The 24,596-nt window shown below is 34.8% G+C and overlaps 1 protein-coding gene across 1 annotated transcript in view; it reads left to right on the top strand.

The window, feature by feature from the left end:
- The first annotated feature begins 3,875 nt into the window (after positions 1–3,875).
- The window catches only part of LOC107655556 (PDZ domain-containing RING finger protein 4), a 34,045-nt gene continuing 13,324 nt past the window's right edge, over positions 3,876–24,596 (top strand). The window contains exons 1-2 of the mRNA XM_016443073.1: positions 3,876–4,162; positions 23,601–23,848. Of these exons, the coding sequence (XP_016298559.1) occupies positions 4,094–4,162; positions 23,601–23,848 (317 nt within the window). The 5' untranslated portion in view covers positions 3,876–4,093. The remainder of the gene's footprint in view (positions 4,163–23,600; positions 23,849–24,596) is intronic.

Raw genomic sequence — 24,596 nt, 5'->3', positions numbered from 1 at the left:
ACACACATACAGCATATATTTTGAAAATATTTACATGTATTTAAATGTATATATTTATATTCATATAATTTATATCATATATAAATATATTTAATATATCAACATAACATATTTTTCTTAAATATATACATGCATGTGTTTGTATTTATATATACATAATAAATATACACAGTACGCACTCATATATTATGTAAACAAAAACTTTTATTTTGGATTTTTTTTTATTAATCATTTGACAGCACTAAATATATAATATAATATAATAGACACTAACAAAATGGAGCAAACTATTAAAAAAAAAATCTATAATAAATAATTAAAAAAATCTAAAAATACATTTTGAATATAATTATATATGTATTTTAAATATATCAAATATATATATATATATATACATATATATATATTACATTTACAATGCAGTACAGTTATATAAAACTGACAATCGACATCTGGCCGTCTGTAAAAACCTGTAAAAGTGTTTTAAATTTTCAAAACCCTTAACTTTGTTTGATTCCATGGTTTAAGTGTTTGATTCCATGGTTTAAATTAAATATTGAATCCCATCTTTTCAGTGTAGTAGTGTGAGACTTTTGCAGCCCATTGTATTAATATTTCATAAGTTTATATTGCATGATTATCTTGAGTTCTGTGATTTTATTCATCCAAAACTCTGAGTATATTACAAAGGTACAAAACAGAAAAAGGTTTCAGTACTTCAATAGGTTGGTATATTAACGTTATATTAGTTAATGAAATGATGGTATTTAACTGTAAATTTAAGTTAAAACCATAAAACCTAAGACGTCGCTACCGTATTTTTTATGGTAAAATTCCGGCAACCACCGCTGCCAGTTTTTTACCGTAAATTTTATGGAATTTTTTTTACAGTGTACAGTTTGAACATCGTCTCTCTCTGAAGTGTCTCCATTTGGAGTGTTTTCACGTCTCTACCCCTCAACCTGGGCTCCAACAACAGCAATACTGGTGTTTTTGATTAATGATTAATGATTCATAGGTTTAAATAATTGATGTTTTGGGGCATTGAGGTACACGGCACATTAGCCCTCAGTCATTCTGATATCTCCATTCAAACACCACCTGCGCATCAATTTAGTCTGTGTTTTGTTGTATGTGTACGGTGTGAACAGTCATCTAAAGTTGTTCACATACATCAATATGTAAGCATCTCAAATAGCCCTATTAAAATATCTGTGACATGATTAATAGCTTTAAACCATAATTAACTTCATTTATTTATCATTTCAACATCTTCAGTGACCCATGATGTCAGCAGCTGATGTTATCTGCTATAGCGCCTTCTGATCCCTGCAGATTACCTTTTCCTCCTTAGTGAATATAAATTAGAACTTTGAAGTAGAATGGAAAAGGATAAAATAGAATGGGATGGCATTGAATGAAATGGAATGGGATTAAATGGAAAAGAGTCCCTTTGATACTTAATTGTCCTGTTAAGTTTTGATTAATTTCCAGCAGTAGGTGATCTTTTGTTATTAAATAAGTGCATGGTTTGGTTCATAGCTTGTACCATTTGCACTATTATTTATATAAATTATATAAATAAATTATAAAATAAATTTAAATACAAAATATATTTATTGTTATCATTATTAGTAGTATTTGTTTTTAATAGAAATAATTTAATTAATAATGTTAATATTTTATAAAAAAAAAAAACGTGGTTTCTTAATGTCTTGAACAACCATCTTTAATTGCTGTTTAGAGATAAATAGAAGCGAGAAATGGAGTTAGTAAGTGCCTTCCAGCATATCTCCAGGCACATGTTGTGGAGGACTGTAGAGAGCTGTGTTTGGAAGAGAGAAGTTCCTTTTTGGGGCAAATTTGGCTCAGATCCTTTCCAAACCTGCTGAGTGAAATTAAAGCTCTGCAAATCAGATTATTGCTTCCCAAGAGAGCTGTCTCGCAGTCAGTGGACAACTGCCTCTACGGTGTACTGTTATCACCACACGTCTCTCTCTTTTACTCTCACTGTGAGACTGGAAACTAATTTGAGGACAATCAATATTGGTTGGTGTCTCTTCCCTTTCTTTTGCATATTTACTGGACCATTGTCTTTCAATAAGCCGCCAACATAAATCTAATTTATCAACCACTGACCATGTGTGGGTAAATACAGCAGGCTGTAGCCACCATAAAGTATGAGCTGTGCACATCCCCTACAGTATTTAGAATAGTCATCAACTATTTTTTTTTTTCAGTAGTTGATTATTAAATTTCCTCCCCCTGTCAAGAATATGTGGAAATACTGTTTAATGTTAAAGGGATAGTTCACCCAAAAATGAAAATTCGGTCATTAATTACTCACCCTCATGTCGTTTCAAACCCGTAAGACCTTCGTTCATCTTCGGAACACAAATTAAGATATTTTTGATGAAATCCGAGAGGTTTCTGACCCTCCCATAGACAGCAACGCAACTACCATGTTCTAGGCCCAGAAACATAGTAAGGACATTGTTAAAATAGTCCATGTGACATCAGTGGTTCAACCTTAATTTTATAAAGCTATGAGAATACCGTGTGCGCCTAGAAAACAAAAATAACAACTTTATTCAACAATTTCTTCTCTTCTGTGTCAGTCGATGGACTTTCACGAAAGTACCACGACGCACAACTCCTTGAACGTGGTAGTTGCGTTGCTGTCTATGCAGGGTCAAAAAGCTCTCGGGTTTCATCAAAAATATCTTAATTTGTGTTTTGAAGATGAACTTACAGGTTTGGAACGACATGAGGGTGAGTAATTAATGACAGAATTTTCATTTTTGGGTGAACTATCCCTTTAACTAATATTGTAGTTTTAATGTCAGTGCCAATGTAAAGAGCTGGGTGGTGAAGTTTGCAATTTGTCTAGATTCTTTTTCAGTGCTTATGACAAAGTGTTCTTTGGGATATAAGATTTTTGACGCCAATGTGAGCTTTGGCTGCGACTCCAAGTCCTGCTGCTACTTTAAAATGAATGGTTACAGTAAGCAAAGGATAGAAGCTCTTGCTGTCATGTTACTTTACTTGAGACACAAACTAAGATTGGCGATGCACAAACACATTGAAAGTTCATTACAACCACCACTAGGGTGGCGATTTGCAACCAGAGTTTGCAGACAGAGAAAAGACAACAAAAACTGCACCAGACGGTGATACATTCACAGCTAATCAGACGATATTTGATGTTCAGTGTGCAGTAATAAGTGGTGAGGTTTTGGACCAAAGAGATTTCACAGTGGGCGACACTGACCCACACAGCAGACATAGAAATTGGCACTGACAAAATGTCCTGTTGCGACTCGTTAGGATAAAAACTCTGTTACATAAAAGAGTTTTATCTCTTATTGGTGTATTGCATCATGTCTGGATTGGATACAGTGTTCACAAAATGGTTGAAATCCATTTTGATAACATTTATTCACTCTTCACTGAAAAACAAACCATTCTATTTCACAAAGCCAATTCCTATTCATGAAATACAGCATCACTAATGACTGAGAAATGAACATCATAAATCAATCATATAATAAATAAATGTGTTATCTGAACATGAGATGTATTTTTTAGTTGCTCAGTTGGTGGTCGTTACCATCTTATTTAATGCCTCGAGATAAATACCCAGTTAACACAGTCACAGCACCTTCTACGCATCATCTTTTATGAATAGCCAACAGACAGTCATTATTATTCATGGGCTAGAGTAGGTGTAGTCATGTGCACTGAGCTTTAAAGGGAGGAACCGAGAGAGAGAGATAGAGATGGGCGAGTGAGAGAAGGGGGGTGTGTCTCTATGAAGAGGGGTTTAGTACAGCGTGCGTGGATGACTGCTAGCTAGTGTGGATGAGAGAGACACTGGGAGATCGAGGGGGTATGATGCACGCACACAGACAGTCATTCACAAGGAATTCTGCAGCATCAGGCAGGCCGGTCAGTGCGTGATTTTCACACAAAGAAGAGGGGGTGAGAGGTACCCACTGATGAGAGACGTTACTCAACGTTTGAGGGAAATCCCCGGTGTGCCTGTGTGTGTGCACTACTGCCAGAGATCTGTTGGGGGACCCGCGACGGCGAGATGGGCTGTAACCTGTGCACGCTGCAGAAGAGAGAGGAGCACTACAAGCTGCTGTATGAGATCGCACAGGTGAGTCGACTTGTTTAACCTACTCCTGAGAGCATTCTGAAGTTGAGTTAGTAGATCAGATGGGACCCTTCATGTAAGTTTCTACCTTCTCTAGAGATATGTTCTCTAGGCAACTTGGTTAGATGAATGGTTCCATTTATCTAGACTAAGCAACCTAAAAATAAGAATAATGCAAGTAGAACCAGTTGTTTCAAGGGACAGGACACTTCTTCTACAAGTAGTAGATGGGGAAGCCCTTTGTGCTTTTTTGGATACAACAGTCAGAGGGTGGATAGGAAGCGAAGTGGGAGAGAGCAAGAGGTGCGAGAATGGAAAGGACCACAAGCCGGGATTCGAACTCTGGTCCAAGCATGCCCATGGGGCTATTGACTCCAAACCCTGTGTTTTAAAAGACATTCAGTTTGGTTCTAGTAGTTGTGCTGTGTTTGGATCTGCACAGTCTTGTGTGAAGAGTTCTTTAGGGGAACTCTTTGTTGTGTTGTGTGATGAATTCCCAACCGCATTGGGGACTTACCTGGAAGCATTTGTCAGGGATCAAAGGAAGTTTTGCAGCGCACACCCTTTACAACTGTACTCATGTTCTTGTTCATTTGGGTACAGCTGTTGTACAAGATGCTCACAGTTAGGAGGAGGAGAATTTTGGATTTTACACACTGGTGAAAATTGTTTTTTCGTTATGTAGTTGCGAGTCAGATTTGCAAGCAGGAAGCAAGCCTGGATAAGGTGCAAATTCCAGAACAAATTGCAAAAAGAACATTGATCATGATTAGTACCACTACGTTTCCAACCCTTGTCTTTGTAGTTGACACCCACTGGAGATCTATAACAGATACTTAGAAATAGAGAGTTGTTCAATACAATAGTGAAAGATAAATTTAGTGTTGTTGCGAGTCTCGGACTGGCACAACTCCTGGCTCCGCTCCTCTCCGAGCTGTAGGATTGCCCATGTTCCTGCACTGCACAGGAGGTCAAAGTCCATGCTCCCTCCTGAGCATCAAGCGTGCAAAATAATATTTTCATGTTGCTCTGATCACCGCCTCATTAAGCTGTTGTAAAAAATGGCTTTAGTCCCTAATTAGATGGTAAACTGTGCCTTTTGTCTGTGTGGAAGCCAATCTGGGAGATTATCCCTGTCGGCGACTGGACTGAGGTGATAGAAGTTTGATCCCTACTGCTTCAAAACGGTGGGCTTGTGTTTAGAGTGACATCTTGCTGATAGCGGAGCTGTATTGCCTGTGATTGGGAGTTCTGTACAAGCGCTTGCTCTTTTGTGGCAGTATAGAGTGAGGAGTGGCTGGCAGCATTTTTGTGTGCGGCGTGTTGCCGCTTTGACACCCTAGAGATTGTGTGTATGTGTCTGGCTGGTTACAGTTTGCTTTTTGCTTGACACGAGATTACTTTTTATATGTCACATGTTGGTCCCTTTGTTGTAGTTCAACTCCCGACTGAAGAACGAGAAAACGGGGAGAGAAAGGAATAATGCAATGTCTCCAGGAAGGATGAAGGTACTAGGGAAGGTTGAAAGGAAAGGGAAATATGGATCTGCTCTCTGTGGAGTGAATTCCCAAGCTGAAGCGAAAGTGTGTCAAGGAAGCGTTGCCTCAGATGTTTCTGTTATTCCGCAATTTAAATTTTCCAGCTTTTATGTTCGCGAGAAGAAATCAAAGAAAATGTTGCACCGTGCTACACTTGAAGTCACAACAAGAAGCAGACACGAATAAACACAAACACACGCCTACACTGCAATTTCACGTGCCCTGACAATTTTGACACTATTCTTGGCAGCACAGCCCCGTTAGCCCTGGTGGTCTGTGAGATTTATGAGTTTAGTGTGAGTGTTCGCCCCTCAACGGGCTCACCATGGAAATGTATTCTTCTTTCTTTGTTAGCCACGTTACAAAGACCCGTACTCCAGCACTCTTTCCCTCTCTCTTACTCTCAGTCTCGGAGGACTTGGCTTGTGTGTTTGTGTTCTGTCAGCAAGATCAAGTTTTAGATTTTACCTTAATTTGGCTGGCGGATGAAACTGGCAAAATCTCTGTGATTAGCTGCTGTTTATCCATTGTGATGTAATATGTGATGCCATTTCAAGTCTTATTACAGATGATTTGATTTGAGGGTGATGTAAACACTCAGTGATATCAGGTAACCTTTCGAAATGACAGCTTTTGAGAAACCAATAATTATTTTCTGCAGTGCTATAGAAAACAAGACCGCAAACGGATAACATTATGGTGGATGCGTATTAATACACAGTGATTGTGAAAAAGTATGTGAACCCTTTGATATCTGCAGAAAATGGTCACTTATTGAACAAACTGTGTAAATAAATAATATATATTTTATAATATAACACTGTAATTAGTCTTTTCTACTCAGTTGCATGAGTTCTCAGAGTTTTAGCTCGGTTTTCTTCATCAGAAATTCAAAATGGTCAAACTAGTGTGATGAATATATATTTTATAATATAACACTGTAATTAGTCTTTTCTACTCAATTGCATGAGTTCTCAGAGTTTTAGCTCGGTTTTCTTCATCAGAAATTCAAAATGGTCAAACTAGTGTGATGAACTTATGACTTAACATTTTGTTACTATGGCAACTCTGATTTTACCTAAAGATTTTGTCTTGTGCTAAAAATTGATCTACTGCTAGGCTAAATCTGAAAGGTGCACAGAGTCAGGCAACTAAATGTAAATGCATTTATCTCTCCAGTAATCTCTAAAACTCTAGTAACTGCTGATCAGCAAATCTGTATTAGCATGAGGTGATAGAGGCTATTTCACTCAGTCGAGCTGAAACACTGAGGCTCATGGGAGCAGTGCAGTTTATGGTTGTGGTCAGGATCCCTTATGGGGACAGATGCTCAGTGTAATTTCCAGTCTGTGGATCAGCATGTGAGGAGAACGAGAGATATCACCTCCCACTCATTTACTCTCACTCAGACGCTCATTTGTAGCATCTGCAGTTCCATGAATTTCAGAGATATCATTGAAAACACAGAAGCAGAAATTAGCAGGAATTACATCAATTACATTTGCTATTTGTAATTCACCTTGTTCTAAAAGATCTTCTCCAAAGTCCAAATGTGATTTTTAATTAACATGAAAAAGCTGGCACTAGTTTACCTCTGTGCCCCCTACAATGGCCATCGAGGGTCAGAGGAAGTGTTGGTCTCGAGAGCACTAACAACCATATGAATCTGGATCTGTGTGAGTGAATTGGGTAGTCAGTGTATCACAGCCTCCAGATGGAGGACAACCTTTAGAGAGACCTGCCAAAAGAAACTGGCTTTTGTGAGTGTGTAAGATTGAGTTTGTGTGTAAGGATACTTCACACTCCTGCCTGAAACAAGGTCTCTCTTATTGGCATCGTCACTGTTGGGCCGCGTCCCCTGTCTCTCTCTCAGAACACCCTCATCTATCTTCCTGTCCCGGAGCCTTTTTCTAACTGATGCTCCTTGCTGATGAAATGCGATTGGTGTGGAACAAAAGAAGGGAAAGACAAAGAAACATGTAGTTTTGATTGATCTTGTGAGTGTGTTGGATGATAAGCCTGTCAGATAGCACAGACCCCGGGGTGATCATATCAGCATACCCTGCCAACTCCAGCCCAGGCGAAGCGTGTGTGTGTGCATTTGATGGAAATCTCATTTAAAGCCCATATCATTCTTTTTGGCTCTAGCATGCATGGAATGATTGCATAATTATTGCTAAAAATAGACTCTACTCTCTCAGTGGTCCTGGTGATTTTTTGCTTTAGTGAAATGACAGATGCTGAGTTCATCTTTTTCTCCTGATCTGGAAAGAGATCAGATGATCTCATCTAAACCTGTGTCTCATGTCATTTAAGCAGCTACTGATCTTCCTTACCAGACGCACCGTATTACCTGCTATTGTGTGTGTGGTTTCATGTTTACTGCATACCAGTTTTTAGACTCCATGTGAATATGTAGAATTTTATCCTGGCTTTCAAAAGCACACATGAACAGATCTATGATAGTTCAATACATTTTAATTTAATTAAGTGAATGAAATTAGTTACTTTTGTTAGGGATGCACCCTATATTGATACCATATTTGTTATTGGCTGCAGTTCTTTCATTCATTCATCTCACTTATTTGTTCATTTATTATTCATTAGTTTATTTATTAGTATTAGTTGATATTGGTTTATTGATTTGTGCATTTCCTCTATTTTTACATTTGTTACCTTTGCCACAATGTAACATTTACTTCGAGTTAATCTTATAATTTAATAACATTATTATTTAATAAATGGTTTCATATAATATTATTTAATGAACTATTTAATAAAATATTTAATGTGATTATAAACACTGTTAAAGGTAATCTTAAGCATAGCACAAATTATTATTTATTTTTCATACTGTACATTATCATGATTTGATGCCCAAATTCACATATAATTAACAAATAATATAACAAATAATTTTAGTTTTTATTGTTAAATTATTAATTTATTTAGACAAAATAGTAAAGAATGTTAATATTTTCTATTTTTCGGTTATCAGCATTAACATAATATCAGCTTTTATGTAATGACCCCAATTTCAATACATTTGTGCAAGGTTGCACTCTGCTAATCTTTTTCTTAACTATTTTTAAGTTGTATAGCATCAACTGTAATAAGAAGTGCCAACAGGGTAATTATCATTGCTGTTACTGTCTCTAGGTGGATTGAGTTTCATGGGATTTTACACTTCTGTCTGATCTGCTTCCTGTATGACTGTCTTTCAAGAGAAATTATGAGGTGACCTTTTCTTTTTTGTGTTATTTCATTTTAAAAAGTGCAGGCTTGACCTTTACATCCGTATAACAAACCCACTCAACCAGTCAGACCCTCTGATTGGTCTGAACCCCTGCTCTCGATTTTTTCCAATATACCATACACCACCTGTGCAGACACACTAGCTATGCAATGCAAAAATGTACTTTGCATCAACCAGACACTCTGCAGGAGATTTATTGCATATAGGTTTTAACTCACAACTCCCCTTTTAAAGACTTAATTTTCTTTCTAAGTAGGCCAAGTTGCAGTTAATAGCATTTTATTATTTGCGTTTAGTATTGTTTTGCCCTTTCAGAACTGACAGACTAACTTGTGAACTCCTTTTTGAAATTATTAACTCCAAACAAACCAAAAATTATGAATATGCATAAATAATATCTTGTTCCTTTGTCCTAAACCTGTCGTTTTATATTCTTAAACTGATTCTGGCCTCTCTTTTTCATTGTTGTAAGACAATCATAGTCCAATTTCAGCAGAAGAGATAATAAAAGTTCTTTGTCTGGAACCGCAGAGGAGATGACCTGCTTGTCTGCCCTAGACACACTGGTGTGTAATTAGTGCTGGGCTTCAGAGCTGATTGGTAATTATAAGAAGTTATGGAGTTTTGTCTTTCCTTCATCATGCAATTCTCTGTGAGCCGGCCGAATTGGCAAGTCAAAAGGGGCTGATTACACCTCCATCACACATGGGTGCTGCATGAATGAAACACACGGCATTAAATCTACATACCGCTGTTCACTTGACTTAATGACGAGAACTAGTGTGATGGATCTAGCATGAAAAAAAGGAAAATCTTTCTGAGATGTTAATGCTTTACGTAGGCTATTGTGCAAAAGAAGGCAACATGAAATCAAAATGTACTTTCTTAATGCATTTCCCTAGTTAACAATTCATCAATTCAGTCTTAATATTTAATCAGAATGTAATAACTTACTCTTCCTCTTTTAAATGACTTTGCTTGTTCGCTGATGTCACTCAGGCCTTAAGATAATGTTGATCAATAACAAAATAGCTCTGTTTTTCACGAACCAATTGATTTCCTATGGATAAAATCAGCTTAAATTGTTTTTCCCCACACTGAATCTCAATATCAGTCCGAAATACACAAAATGACTCTATTAAAATGGGTTTCAAATGGCAATTTGACTGGAGTTTAAATTAGATTGTTTTGGATTTATTTATTTACAAGGTGATGTTGAATATTTAACTGTGAATTCAAATTTCTTCTATTTTTACATTAGATTATGTTTGCCATGATATAACACTTAAAGTTACATTTTAAAATGCTAATAATTTAATAAAACTTAAATTTCATCTTCAGCATAACACAAGTTGAGTTATTTATTTTTCTCACTGTACATTTATAATGTTGTAATGCTTAAAATTACATGTAGCTTTAGTTTCTAGTGCTTAATTATTAGTTTATTTAGATAAGGTAGATAAAATTATCATATAATTGATTTCTTGCAAGTAAAATCAACCTAAATTGCTTTTTTTTTTTTTTACACAGAATATCATTTTTCAATCTAAAATACATCAGGCTATTAAAAGTGGTTTCAAATGGCAATTCGCATTGACTTTAAATTAGGTTGTTTTCGTTGATTTGTTCTATATTGATTGGGTCTATATAGCAGGTTTATGCTGCACTGGAGGATTGTGGATTGATCCATTTGTAATTAACACACAATTAGCAGGTACATACGTCTAGATGACAATTCCTAATATCCCATCTGGCCAAGGACCCAGGGAGGAAATAATGTGTGTGTTGTGCAGCTGCTAGTGTATTGCGGAGAATTACAGTTCGAGAGCTCTTCAGACAAATTCAGATAATTTATGGGTTATGTGTGATGTATCAGCAATATTAAAACAATCTGTGAGCACTGCAGTTCAGCCCAGTAGCGCAGTTACTTTGTAAGATTGTTATGAGGATCAAATAATAAAGTGTCTGTGTGTGCAAGGTTAAGGTACAGGAATAGATCTCAGTGGCTTCTTGTGTCTGTACGCCACACGAAACGTGGATGATACCCCTCCCCCACCTCACTTTCTGTCTGTTCTTTTGTTCTTGCAAAGGTGAGACGTTTTCTGAGAGAAAACAGAGAGCAGAAGGCTGAGGAATTATGGAATGCTGAAATTGCAGTGTTTATCAGAGACTAATTTCAGTATAACTTCACAGTTCACACTGTTAGAATGGACTGTTATATGGAATTAAAATATGGAGAGAGACCTTGTGTCTTTGCAGATATGCTTTCTTACATCTGGCAATAGCAGACAGGATTGGATGCATTTCACCTTTCATCACACACACACACAGGGAGGTCACTGCTCCTGTCTGTTCCTCTTGGCTGTCCTCGGCCCCCTGTGTGAGTGACAGTCTGTCAGTGTGAGACACAAACTGGCCCGGGTCATTTCCTCTGAGTCTGACACCAGCACACTGTGACATCCTTAATTCAACAGCAATGATAAGATGATATTACTCAAACATTCCTTGTGAATGTGTTGAACTTGTATTCAGGTTCCTTTAACAACAATCATGCATTTCTGAAGGGTTGAGATTTTGACTTTTTTTCATGTTAAACTTTAAAATTAATTTTTGCTGCTTTTTAAAATACCTTTTATGTGTAGATTTTATTGCTGTACTCTTGTGTCAGAAACTTAAATGTGAAAACACAAGAGCTTGTAACACTCCAAAGAGAAAGGAAAAATTGAAATCGCATCATATGACCCCTTTAAAAACGGTTTATCTAAGTGAGTAGTGAAATAATCAGAACCAATGCATTTCATCTAAAACGAAGTTTATTTAAAAATTATTTAATTTGTACACACATTATTACTGTGTGCATCAGTTGTAGTGTCACTATGATGATCAATTTTGCAATTATGACCAATAACTTTACCACTAATTAAGTTTTATCAAAAGTTTACGTACTATGTATATGTGTGTATATATATATATATATATACTGTAAAAAATAAATCTGTAAAATAACAGAAAAAGCACTGGCAGCTCATTACACACAACATTATCCATTAATTTTACGGGCATTTCTGTTTACTCTAAAACACAATGCAATGAAGTGTAAAATTCAAAACACTGGTAAAACACCTTTAAAAAATCCGGAAAAATTCCTTCAGATTATACAGTATATTGTGCCCTATTTTTCCTATTTTTCATATTTTTCATATATATATGTGCCCTATAAATATATACATTTATATACTCATATATTTATATACTCATATATTTATAATGTGCATCATTTCCTATTAAATTGTAATTTTGCCAATTACAAAAAGTGTGAAAATATTGTTTTTTTGTGGGTATTTAGGACATGTAAAATGCTATCTAAGAAATTAGCTTTATCAAGATGAAGGAATCAGTATTTACAATGACATTTTTATCACAACATTTTATCAGAGACAATAATTTTGTGATATAAATGTTCATTACCTTCAGAAAAAAATGACAAAAGAATTATAATTTCAAACTAGAGAGAGTATGAGAAGTGTGTTTGAAGAGTTTATTTTCGAAAAATCCACAGAGCCAGAAGTTGTCCATGGTTGAAGAAACACCCAGTCATTCATATCTGTATTTGGTTGTAATTTGTTGCACTGATAACTGGTCTGTAATTGCGTAAATGTCATATTGAAGCCTGTAGATCTCATTCCCTTGTCATTGCTTGTCACTCAGGCTTTTTCGCTCATTGAGTCAAAACTTGTATGTCTTGGAAGGGTTCTGTATGTTCATTCAATCCTGTGACTATCAAACTTGAGTTGGGTTTCTAGTGTGCTTGAAAAGTCATTAGCAGCTCTCTGAGGTCTCCTGCGCGGTCCGTTTGCGTATTAAGTATCAAGCAGCCCATCTGTGGGGCACACCGTGGAGTCTCCACTCTGTAACCAGATCTGCTCTCTGAAACATCAGTAAGGTTCAAGTCTTAGAGCAGATCCTTTCCAGGAAATTAGCAGTTTTGTGTCCTATTTTTTGCTTTCATATACAGCATTGGCCTATTAAAGCATATAGAAGAGACTAGGGCTAGTTGCCACATAGGGAAGTTGTAGGTTAGAAGTTCAAGTACGCATGTGTTTACGCAAGCAAGTGGTTTTGTATGTTGGTTTCAAGCATCTACTTCATAGCTCTCTTAAATTAGAATCATTGTTTGAGCTGTATAAATGTTATTCTGTAAAAATATTTATTTATTTTTAGTTATTTATTTGTTGTGTAAACTTACTTAGAATAAATCTAATAAATGTACAAAAATAAATCTACATTTAGAAATATTGACTGGAGTCAAAAGTGTGAATATCCAACATTTATATATGATATGATATTATATTATATTATATTATATTATATTATATTATATTATATGACATTATATGACATTATATGACATTATATTATATGACATGACATTATATTATATGACATATATGACATTATATTATATTATATTATTAATTTTAATTAAATAAATCTACATAGAGAAATACTGACTGGTAAGAATTTGTGACCATCCAGCATTTGATTGATTGATTGATTGATTGATTGATTGATTTAATCAAATGTTTTGTTTCTTTGTATGTGTATTTTACACAATAATTGAATAAATTTACATTAATAAATATTAAATGAATGGAGTCTTAAGTGTCTCCCCTATCCTTGCTCTGTCCTAAACGTTCTGTCTTTTTATCTGCTCATTCAAATTCTTCCATGTCTATTTCTGATTAGCCAACTATGCCCAATTCATACTTGAAGTCATCCGTTGAGCAACTGTAAAAGCAGGCGTTGACTGACTGCCGACAGGCTGAATGGAGCTAAATTGCACTGTGAAACAAGCCAGCGTGGCGTGCATTATGGGCCTGTTTGAGTCAGAGACGATCTTTAAGCAAGCGTGTGTTTGGATGTCCGTTCACACACATCTGACGTGCTCTTGAAGACTGTTCAGGTGTGAATCTGCCTAGCGGAATCCGACTGCACACATGAGGAATAATGCTAATTGGCATGTAACAGAAAGATCCGGGAATTACGCACACATTCAGGGGGAGAGAAAAAATCTCACGGCTGGTAGCTCATTAAAGTGTTGTTATAATTTGATTTAAATCTGTCGTTCACACATTGAACTACTGCACAATGTACATGGTTTTACTCAGAAGGTGCAGGTTTGCATATTAAATGCTGTGTTTGTGCGCCTGTTTATTTGATTCATCTTAATATTGGGCTTCAGGTTTGATGGGGAGCAGATGTCGGTTTTGGACGTGCCATGTGCCACACCTGTAGTGGTGAATTAGTTACACGCAGAGCATGACTGACCCGTGCCAGCCCACGCGCAACTGCCAGACGCATTCATCAGGCTTTGGATCTGCAAACGTGGGATGCAGGACAAAAGATTTGCACACAATAATGTGGTCTTTGATTAGTATGTTTTTGTCTAGAAATGTGTTTGGATTGGCAAGTGTGCGATACCACTTTTCGTGCCTTGGAAATGATGGAAAAGTACATCAACAGGAGTTTGATTTGTACTTTGACAATACAGACAACTAGGACTCACTCAGGTTATTAGCATATTACGTTTAGAACTCAGAAATGAACTTTATCCGTTGTCAGAATGACTGAAAGTCACTGGTACAGGCTCTGACCCCCTCTTGAACTCTGATACATTGGATTATAAAGCAGTTACTGTATCCTTCCCTTGATTTGATTTAGAAATATTGCTTGGTACATAGTGTGTGGGTGTGTGTGTGTGTGTGTGTGTGTGTTTGTCTATCTGAAAGTCACTGGTACAGGCTCTGACCCCCTCTTGAACTCTGATACATTGGATTATAAAGCAGTTACTGTATCCTTCCCTTGATTTGATTTAGAAATATTGCTTGGTACATAGTGTGTGGGTGTGTGTGTGTGTGTGTGTGTTTGTCTATGTCAGTATATGGCTATTGTTTGTGGTGTTCCTGCCTGTAATGATGGCAGATGTAAGGTTAATCTGTGTGTAATGTGTGTAGGAGGAAGTAGCAGACAATAAGCCCCTGGCACCGGACACACTACAATGCATCTATTAGAGTCAGTCTGAAAGTGAGACACTTGAATGAAGTTCACAGTGGAAGATAAGCCAATACATTAGACTCTTTACTAGAACACTAGATCCATCTGTTTTTCTTTGTTCCATTCGGTCTATGTAACATTTTTAGTATTCATTCATTCATTCATTCATTCATTTTAAAAAACATGTTTTATATTGTGCCCTGCTCTGTTATTTATTTATTTAACCATTTATTTATTTATAATTATTACATATTTCTATATTTAAATATAAAATTATCATACATTTTATTATTATTATTTTTTTTAATTATTTTATTATTATTAAAATATTAATTCATTCATTCATTTTTTTATCTTTTTTATATTTCATATATTTTTTATTCATATTTTTTTATCTAAAATGTTTTATATTGTGCCTTGCTTTTATGTTTTTAAATATTAATAAAAAATAAATATATATATATTTTTTTTAATATATAAATAAATATATATGTTCTGCATTGTTCTGATAAGTTAAAACAAATCCGTGGGTACAGAATGTCAAAATTTAGAATTAAATTTTTTTTTAATGTTAATACTGAAATGAAATAAAAAAGAGAATTTATTATTCAGTATTTTTATGCTTATTTGAGCAATGTAACGTGGAAAACTCATGTAACATGGTAACATCAAACTGTATTGATATCAAATGAAGTTGATTTGTGTGGCACATGGACTTGCTACCTACAGTATGTAGAGCATTCCAAATCAGTCACTTATGAGATTCTATGACTGCCTTAAATGGCAGCTCACTAGGCTTTGGAATAGAGCTGGCGTCTCTCTAGAGAAGAGTCCTTCATTAAAGTCATTAGTGAGGCATTGTGGGACACTCCTACCAGTGAAATCAGCTGAAATAATGAAGCATACTCACTGAAACCACAAATCACCCTCAGATCTGTCTCTCCTGCTCTCTCTCTCGCGCAGCCTGACTGCAGTACCCATAACTCTCCTCGGCTCGCTTGACTGATTCCTCAGGCATATTAAGGCTGAGACACCAGGTTCATTGCCCTTCAGGAACAATCAGTAGTTTTCAACATTAGGTCAAGTGAGAGTCAGCATGTACAAAAAAGGCAGGTTTAGCTCTGAACCTTTGGTCTTCCCTCCTTTTATTGTTGTATTGCATAGCCTTGTTCTGTTGTGGTGATGGTTATGATTAATGTCGGCTTGTTCCACAGCATTTTCGTCATGACATTTATTGGTGAACCTTGAAGTGAACTCAACTGCACAGCAAAACCAATAGCTAAATTCAGGCCTTGGTCCATTTTTTGCTTCAGTAAGGATCAGTGGTTTTGAAGGTTGGTAGATGTGTGTAATTTTTCAGTGTTCTTTCAAAACATTTGCTGAATTTGGAACTGCAGACTATAATTTTTGCCATAAAAAGATATGGTAAAGATAGTAAGAGTAGTTTGCTAGCAATTGCTTGTTTTTTTTTTACTTTCTGACTAGCTCAACACAGAAACAATTTGTGCATCCAAAATCGAATACTGTCTAGTAGGTACATTTGAATTTGAACTTACTTCGCAACTGTCAAAAAAATATGTTTTTGCCTTTTGGTTTTGAATACTATGAATTCAGACGTGCTAGTCTTTTGGCATACTGTTTTCACATATTATATAGCAGATTTCAGACACAGTGATTGGCTCCACCAATGGTGTGAGTCTGGGGGCGGGGCTATCTGTTTTTCTGACCAATTGCAGATGGGGGAAGGGTTTGGGGAACCTATTTGAAGTCATTAAGTTGGCTTGAAAAATCCAATGTACTGATCTGCTATTTAAGCTTAACATGCTAGTGACATGCTAATCATGGTAGCAACATGCTAGTAACAACATGCTAATCATGCTATGTACTAAATTATATTAGCAACATACTATCAATGTCCATCTAATCTATCTAAACATTCAAACTTCAAGCATTTACAACTGCTTCAAACTTTCAGACAAGGCTTTTTCAAGCCAACTTCAAAGTTTGTTTACAAACTTTACTCATCTAGTTTCTTTTGCAATTTCTAGTGCCACAGCAACCCTGATGAAATCCATCAGTGACCAGGAAGAGCAACAAGTCCCTACATGTGCTAACACGTTAGGTTTAAAGGGGTCATATGATGCATTAGCATGTTGCCAGCATGTTTCTAACATGTTGCTGGCATATTTTATTATGATTAGCATGTTGCTAGCATGATTAAAATGTTGTTCACATGTTTTTTAACATGATTAGCATGTTGTTAACATGTTTTAGCATGATTGGCATATTGTCAGCATGTTGCCAACATGTTTCTAACATGTTGCTAGCATGTTTCTAGCATGATTAGGCAAGGCAAGGTAAGTTTATTTATATAGCACATTTCATACTCAATGGTAATTCAAAGTGCTTTACATAAAAGAAAAGAAAATAATAATAAAAAATAATCACAACAATAAAACAAGGAATTTAAAAACTTTGAAAATGATTTAAAAATTGGTATTTGAAAAATAATGTGTTTTTTGAACATTAAAGCATGTCAACATATTCTGTTACACCAAATACACAAAATAATGATTTTTAAAAAAGCATCATATGACACCTTTAAGGCCTGGAAATAGGGCAGGTGACGTGGTCAAAGAGAGAGACAACCCTGTCAAAAATCAGTTTGCATTCTGAGAATATTTCATTTATTCACACTCCTGTAGACTATAATGGAAAAACAATTCCCTACGTCTAGATTCAGTACAAATGATGTACTCTATGACAGCATGCGGTATGATTGTACATATTGAGAGTGCTTGCGTCGGGTTATTGTAGTGAGACACTGAGACTAAATAAACGTTTTGTTGACGCTGTTTGTCATAACCCATGTCATCCATGGCTGGGTCCTGCTGAAGCACTCATTAGTTAGACATACACAGCTCTGTGTGATATATGTGCCTGTTATTTCAAATGCATTATTTATTTTTGTACCTGAAAATAGAGAAGAATGAGAGGCATTTATACTGCTCGGAGGATCAAACCAAGGTTGGTGCTAATGGAGAATTTAATTATGTTGTGAAAGGTAGAGATTTGCCTGCAGGGTGAACTCTGTCAGCGTTATGTTGTGTAGTCAAACTCCCAATGCCTGATTCCCACAGAATAAGTCAGTGGCATATTGCCGCCGAAAAACTCTTTGAGGAGTAATTATTTGTCCCTAAAGAGGAATTTTAATTTAACGCAAAAGCACACGCATAAGCAATGGCAGTGGAGACGGTTGAATCTCTATGGTGATACTGTGTAATCACAGATACTTATGTGGGAATACTGTGTATGTGCTATGCGTGTTAAAAAAGGAAAAGGTGGGGGAAGGCCTGTACTTGTAGATGCTTACGCCTTCCTAGGTGTTGCATCTTATTTCTATAGTATAATTAGGTTTAGAATAATTCAGATGAAATTTGCAATAGCATTTGGTTGTAATAGCCACACCAAACGGAGTTGCAAAAATAATTGTTTTCAAACAGGTTTCCCTGAAAACTCTCGTCACCTACCATCAGTTATAAAACTAATAAAGCTATTATAAAACTGTTAAGAAACATTTTTGGTAATTGAAATATAATGTAAATATTAGATGTGAAACTTAAATGAATAGTAGAAATGTTGCCTTGGCAAGTACTAAAATTAGTAAAACTAAAACTGAAATAGAAATGAATCCAATTAAATAGGAATCATTAGAAAACAATAAAAGAGGCACATAACAAAATTATTAAAACTTGAACGTAGATATAAAAAAGCTAAATATAAAAACAATAATAGTATATAAATATTAGTAAAACTATAACTGAAATAAAAATTAATCCAATTAATTAATAATCTTTAGAAAAAATACAAAATTAATACAAAATTATTAAATTATTAAAACATAAACTAAAATTAAAATGAAAACAAAAAAAGCAAAATATAAAAGCAAGAATAGTATATAAATAATACTAAAATAACACTGAATGTCATTGGATGGATAAAGTTATTTTAGAATTTTGTAAATACTGTATTTGTTATATAAATAATATTTATTTTAAGTACTGTATTTGTTATTTAAATGATGTTTAAAAATTGTTTCAGTATTATCAAATATTAAATATATTAATTTAAAAAAATGGTGCTTGTTCAGTTTAAAGTTTGTCAAACTGATAATTTTCACACCAAGTTCATAATGGTGGATATGCCGTAGAGTCTGATTTTAATTAATTACCCCAAGTTATTATCATGACTAATCTGCTCAGTTTGCTTGTTTGTTTGCGATCTGTTTAGTATGCTTGGATTCTACTTATAATGAGACCAAAACCCCATTTTTGTTGCCACACATCGACAGTAATTTGCACCAAATTTCACTTATACAGAAAGTCCTTGCACTTTTTTTTCTCCTCATCTCTCACTCAGTCATGCGTTTCGTTGGGGGACTAATTGCCTCTCATTAATTTCTTGCCACTTTGATTAATCAGCGCAGAGACGACATGGAAAATAGCATATGCAAATAGTTAATAGTCTCTTTTTGAATATCTGAATAGTTAACGACACGGCGAGTTAGTTATCAGTCTCTGAGTAAATCGAACGAAGAAAATGAATTAGAATAATAACAGACTGTGTGACAGAATCTATGTGGTTTTTCTTCCACAGCGAGACGATGCTTGTCGACGGGCGTTTCATAGACTCCTGCAGCTGCGTAGAGAAAAAGTCTGAGCACTAAAGCAATATGCTAAATTTAGGTTTTTGATAGAAATTATAAATAAGAAAGTCTTTCTTTTACGATTAGACTTCCATGTGCTGTTGCCATTGAGCTCCTGCAGTGAATAAATGGGTGACTGGGTCTCAGTATGAAGATAAGATGCTTTCGGTGTTGTGAATGGGACCGTGTGTCAGATATTGTGTTTTTGTTCACACATAATACCCTGAAGAATATTTTCTGATTGTTTGACACTTCCCAGGTGGGATTTCACTATGTTATGCTCTCATGCCTTTATTCCTTTTAGATTCGCAGTGTAGAGAAACTCAAAGAGTGACTCCCTTACAAGTGTGCCATATAAAAGACTATAGTCTGGCGTCTTTCATCGATGTTTAGCTCCTTTGTCAGTTCTCTCAACAGCCGTTGGCACTTTTTGGGTTGACGTAATGTTATTTGTTTGTGCATCTGCCTGTAGCTGTTGCATTTTCTGCTGTTTGGTCAGAGGTTCCCATCCAATTCTTATCTCACATGCCACATGTGTTTAAACACACACACACACACACACACACACATGCAGTCTTATCACTTCTTTGTGCTTATCTCACCTGTGCAAATCATTCAGCTTGGAGAAAATAAACAAGCCTGTAGATATGTGTCACCTGACAAGAACTGACCCAAATATGACAGCTCCGACAACACACACACACACACACACACACACATTGTTCTCTCCTCTATTGATGTTAGCGGTGATTCTGCTCTCCTCTTCAGCATTCAGATGTACTGCATGGTCCTCTTGAGGCAGAGCTGGTATTGTACTTCTCAAATCAATATGACGGGTCTGAGATGACTGCGGTACATTCCCATTTCAGACCTTGTTATCAAACCCAGGTAGCACCTGACCTTTTCGGAGTCATGTTTTGAGGTGGAATGTGGAGGTGGGTTGGTGAAGCTTTGCTGGTGTGCGGTGGCTAGTTTCATTGACGTTAATGACCTTTAAATTAATTTCGCTGTGGATCAACGTTAACCAACATGAACTTCACCCACTGATCTTTTAGACATGATCTAAATCTATAGAAATCAGTGGGCTGTTTCTCCTCCAGTGGCTATTCATTGACTATGACTGATTTAAAACCACTTTCATAGGAAGTAACAAATGTTACGGGCATAAAACAAGTAGCCAGCCTTGAAAACCATCCATGGCATGCTTATATTCAGTTTCATTTATGTTAAAAGTCCAGTTATTCAATTCAGATAGCTGAATGTCTCAGTTATTGATTATACAGGTGCGTCATTTTTAACCAAGACCAATAAGCCAATAATTATTGTCATGTCATGGCAAATATTAAAAATCTATATTATTTTGTGTAAAATAATACAAAATAAAATAAAAAAAAATACGTACATACATACATGTTTGGCTTTGTTTATTTATTTATTTATTGCAGCAATTACAGCAGTAAAAATTGATATTTATTTTGATATTTTTATTGTATTATATTTTATATATGAATTATTATTTGTTATTATTATTAATGTATTACATGTATTGTTACATATGTTTATTACTATTATATTTACTTTGATATCATCATTTGATATCAGTTTAACTATTAACTATTAACTATTAAATTAACAAATTAAAAAATGTAACAACAATTAAGTTTTTTGTTTGTTATTTTTTATTACATAATATTTTATACATTTTTATTTTAAATGTATTATTACATATATTTATTACTGTTATATTTACATTGAAATAATCTTTAATAATGTTATTAAATTATTAAAGTTGGATGTTCTTAAAGGTCATCTAAATGTAAAAATGTTTTGCATTTATAATGTTTTGCATTTTATTATGTATTGTATAATATGTATTTTTATTTTAAATGCTTGTTACATATATTTATTACTGTTATATGTATGTTAATATAATCTTTAATAGTGTTATTTCAAATGGTCATCTAAATATAAAAATTTATTTTGTTGCATTTTATTATGTATTGTATAATATGTATTTTTATTTTAAATGCTTGTTACATATATTTATTACTGTTATATTTATGTTAATATAATCTTTAATAGTGTTATTTCAAATGGTCATCTAAATATAAAAATTTATTTTTAATTTATTGTATGATATTTTATGTATTTAATATTAAATGTATTATTACATTTATTTATTACTATTATACTTATTTTGATAACATCTTTAATTGCATTATTACATTATTTAACAATTAAAAAATAAACATTTTTAACAATTAACTTTGTTAACAAATTAACTGATCATTATACATGATGGTAAAATGTAATCTAACTGTAACAATAAAGGAAATAAACATGTATGCATGGAAATATCCATTGGCCGATATCCACAATATCTCTCCACAAATGTACAGCCATATGCTTGATACCAGTCACTGCATCCTAAAAGTGAAGCAATTGCGTTATTCCTGTTTGTTCCATCTTGCCTTAACCATCATGCTGCCATATTTTTTGTGGGTGTAAGGTTTTGTTTTCCTTTATTTCTTCACCAGACCTTTAGCTTGTGTTGTGTCTAAATACATTTAACTAGCTTCAACCAGACACAAGCCTCATTCTCAGCGCTGTGGATCGCATCTGTCGAGTTAGATGCACTGATGACCTCGGCTCTGAAGACAAGACTCAGCAGGTAGAGAGTCTCCATCTCTGTGTGCATATTTTGACTGTTCCCTAGTTACCGCTGGATTAATTGGCCCATCTGGTGAGACACAACTAGCCCGATGATCCCTTGCTCTTCAGTCTACCTGTAAGGAACTTTGCATGATGCTAGCATGACTTGATGAATGTCTGGGAGCAAAGGTCCCTGTCATGTTGTGTCGAATGTTGAGGTCGTTCAATAGCAGTTGTACCTGACAGCCTGAGGCCCCAAATGCTAAGCGCTCCCCCAAAACAAAAGAAAATAGTTGAAAAGGGTCTAAAGGCCACTCTTTGTTGTTGGCATTCGCAAGAAATGTGAAATGAGGGTACGAAATCTTAAGGAAGTCCTGTATAATTAGGCTGGCTTCCAGTTCTGCCTCACAGGAACCACATAGCCGAAGGTAAACTGCTCAGCCTAGAATAAATCATGTGTAAAGGAGCTCCAGCCTTGAAGTCTCACTGTGGACAATGTGACCTAGTTTTTTAAGCATTAGCTAATAAATTCACCTGTATGTTGAAATCCACAATATGCATGAATCATCGTGTATTATAAATACACTCAATGGGATTCTTTGACTTGAAATACTTTTTATTTTATCGCATCGCATCGCATTGCATTGCATGCCATTTTCATTGATTTTTGTTGGGTTTCTGTGTGTTTCGCGACCAGTAAAATAAGCTTACACTTTGAAGACTAATCATAAAAATAGTTTCAGCAGCGGCATGTAGGGGACTGACCTGTCAGTTATTTCACAAACCTACAGCAAAAAAGGTAAAGGGGTTTGTGTGCTCCCTCGGGTATGATTCTTTCAAAAATAAATGGTTGAAAGGCTGAGTACTCCGAGCTTATAACAAGCTGATTTAATTGGTCTGGCAGTGAACCTGCTGACGCGGGTGAGTGAATTCTGATGGGGCGGCTTTGACAGTTGTCAGATGTCACTGTGATTACGCACACTGTTTGGTCCCTTATGAAATCTATATATCAGAGCTACACAAGCATGCTTACAGTTTCTTGAAATCATTATTATAAACATATATGCCTTTTTAAAATAATTAAAAAATAATATAGTAATTAATAAAAAATTATGAATAGTATTAGTTGAATTAAAACAAATAATATTATGACATATGTAATGCTTTATGCTACTTTGTGTGTGTGTCTGTGTAGTTTAAATTCTATTGATATTTATTTTTTCCTCTTTTTATTAGGTGAATGGGCGTGAATTTTCCAAGTCTGGACATGAGGGAACAGTGGAGGCCATGCGGAAGGATCCCATCGTGGTGCAGGTGTTGAGGCGGGGGCCGTCAGCCCGGAACCAGAGCAGTCTACAGGAAGTGTGTGTGGTGGATGTGTGCACTCAGACGGACATCACCTTTGAGCACATCATGGCTCTGGCTAAGATGAGACCCACCACCCCACCAGTGCCAGACATCTGCCCCTTCCTGCTGTCAGACAGGTACAAACAGTATGCTGCCAAAACTGTTAATTACATTAAGACTTAATCCTCATACTGTTTATTGTACTGTGTATTTTTCATTATCATACAATATATATTTTTAATTACAATAACATTACATATATATATATATATATATATATATATATATATATAGTAGTAATAGTAGTATTTTTAATTAGGGAATGTTAATTAAATAAAATATTATAATATAAAATGTAAATAAATTAAATATAATTCTACAAATATAAATGTAATTGCAAATGTATGGGAAGTATATTATATAAATACAATTATATATACATATAAAATATTTAAATGTATTATTTATGAATATTTGTTTGATGTGTATATACGTGTTTTAGCAGACGCTTTTATCCAAATCGACTTACAAATGAGGACAATGGAAGCAATCAAAATCAACAAAAGAGCAGTAATATGCAAGTGCTATGGCAAGTCTCAGTTATCCCAATGCAGTACTGTAGCAAGTTTTTTTTTTTATTATAAAAATAAATAAAAAGAAAACAGATAGAATAGAAAAAGAATAGAGCAAGCTAGTGTTAGTTATCATTATTTTGTAGTAGTAGTATTTTAATTAAAATAATATAAATATAATAATATATATATAAATATGTATTTATATATATGCAATTTTATATGTATATTTATATTTATACATGTGTTATTTTATTTAATATTTATTTAATATATATGTATTTTATATTATATTTAATTAATTTATTATTGT

Source organism: Sinocyclocheilus anshuiensis, unplaced genomic scaffold (assembly GCF_001515605.1).
Source record: "Sinocyclocheilus anshuiensis isolate Anshui unplaced genomic scaffold, SAMN03320099.WGS_v1.1 scaffold916, whole genome shotgun sequence".
In the NCBI taxonomy this organism is placed as follows: domain Eukaryota; kingdom Metazoa; phylum Chordata; class Actinopteri; order Cypriniformes; family Cyprinidae; genus Sinocyclocheilus; species Sinocyclocheilus anshuiensis.
The sequence above is the reverse complement of the archived record's forward strand: the minus strand, read 5'-3'. Positions and strand labels throughout refer to the sequence as shown.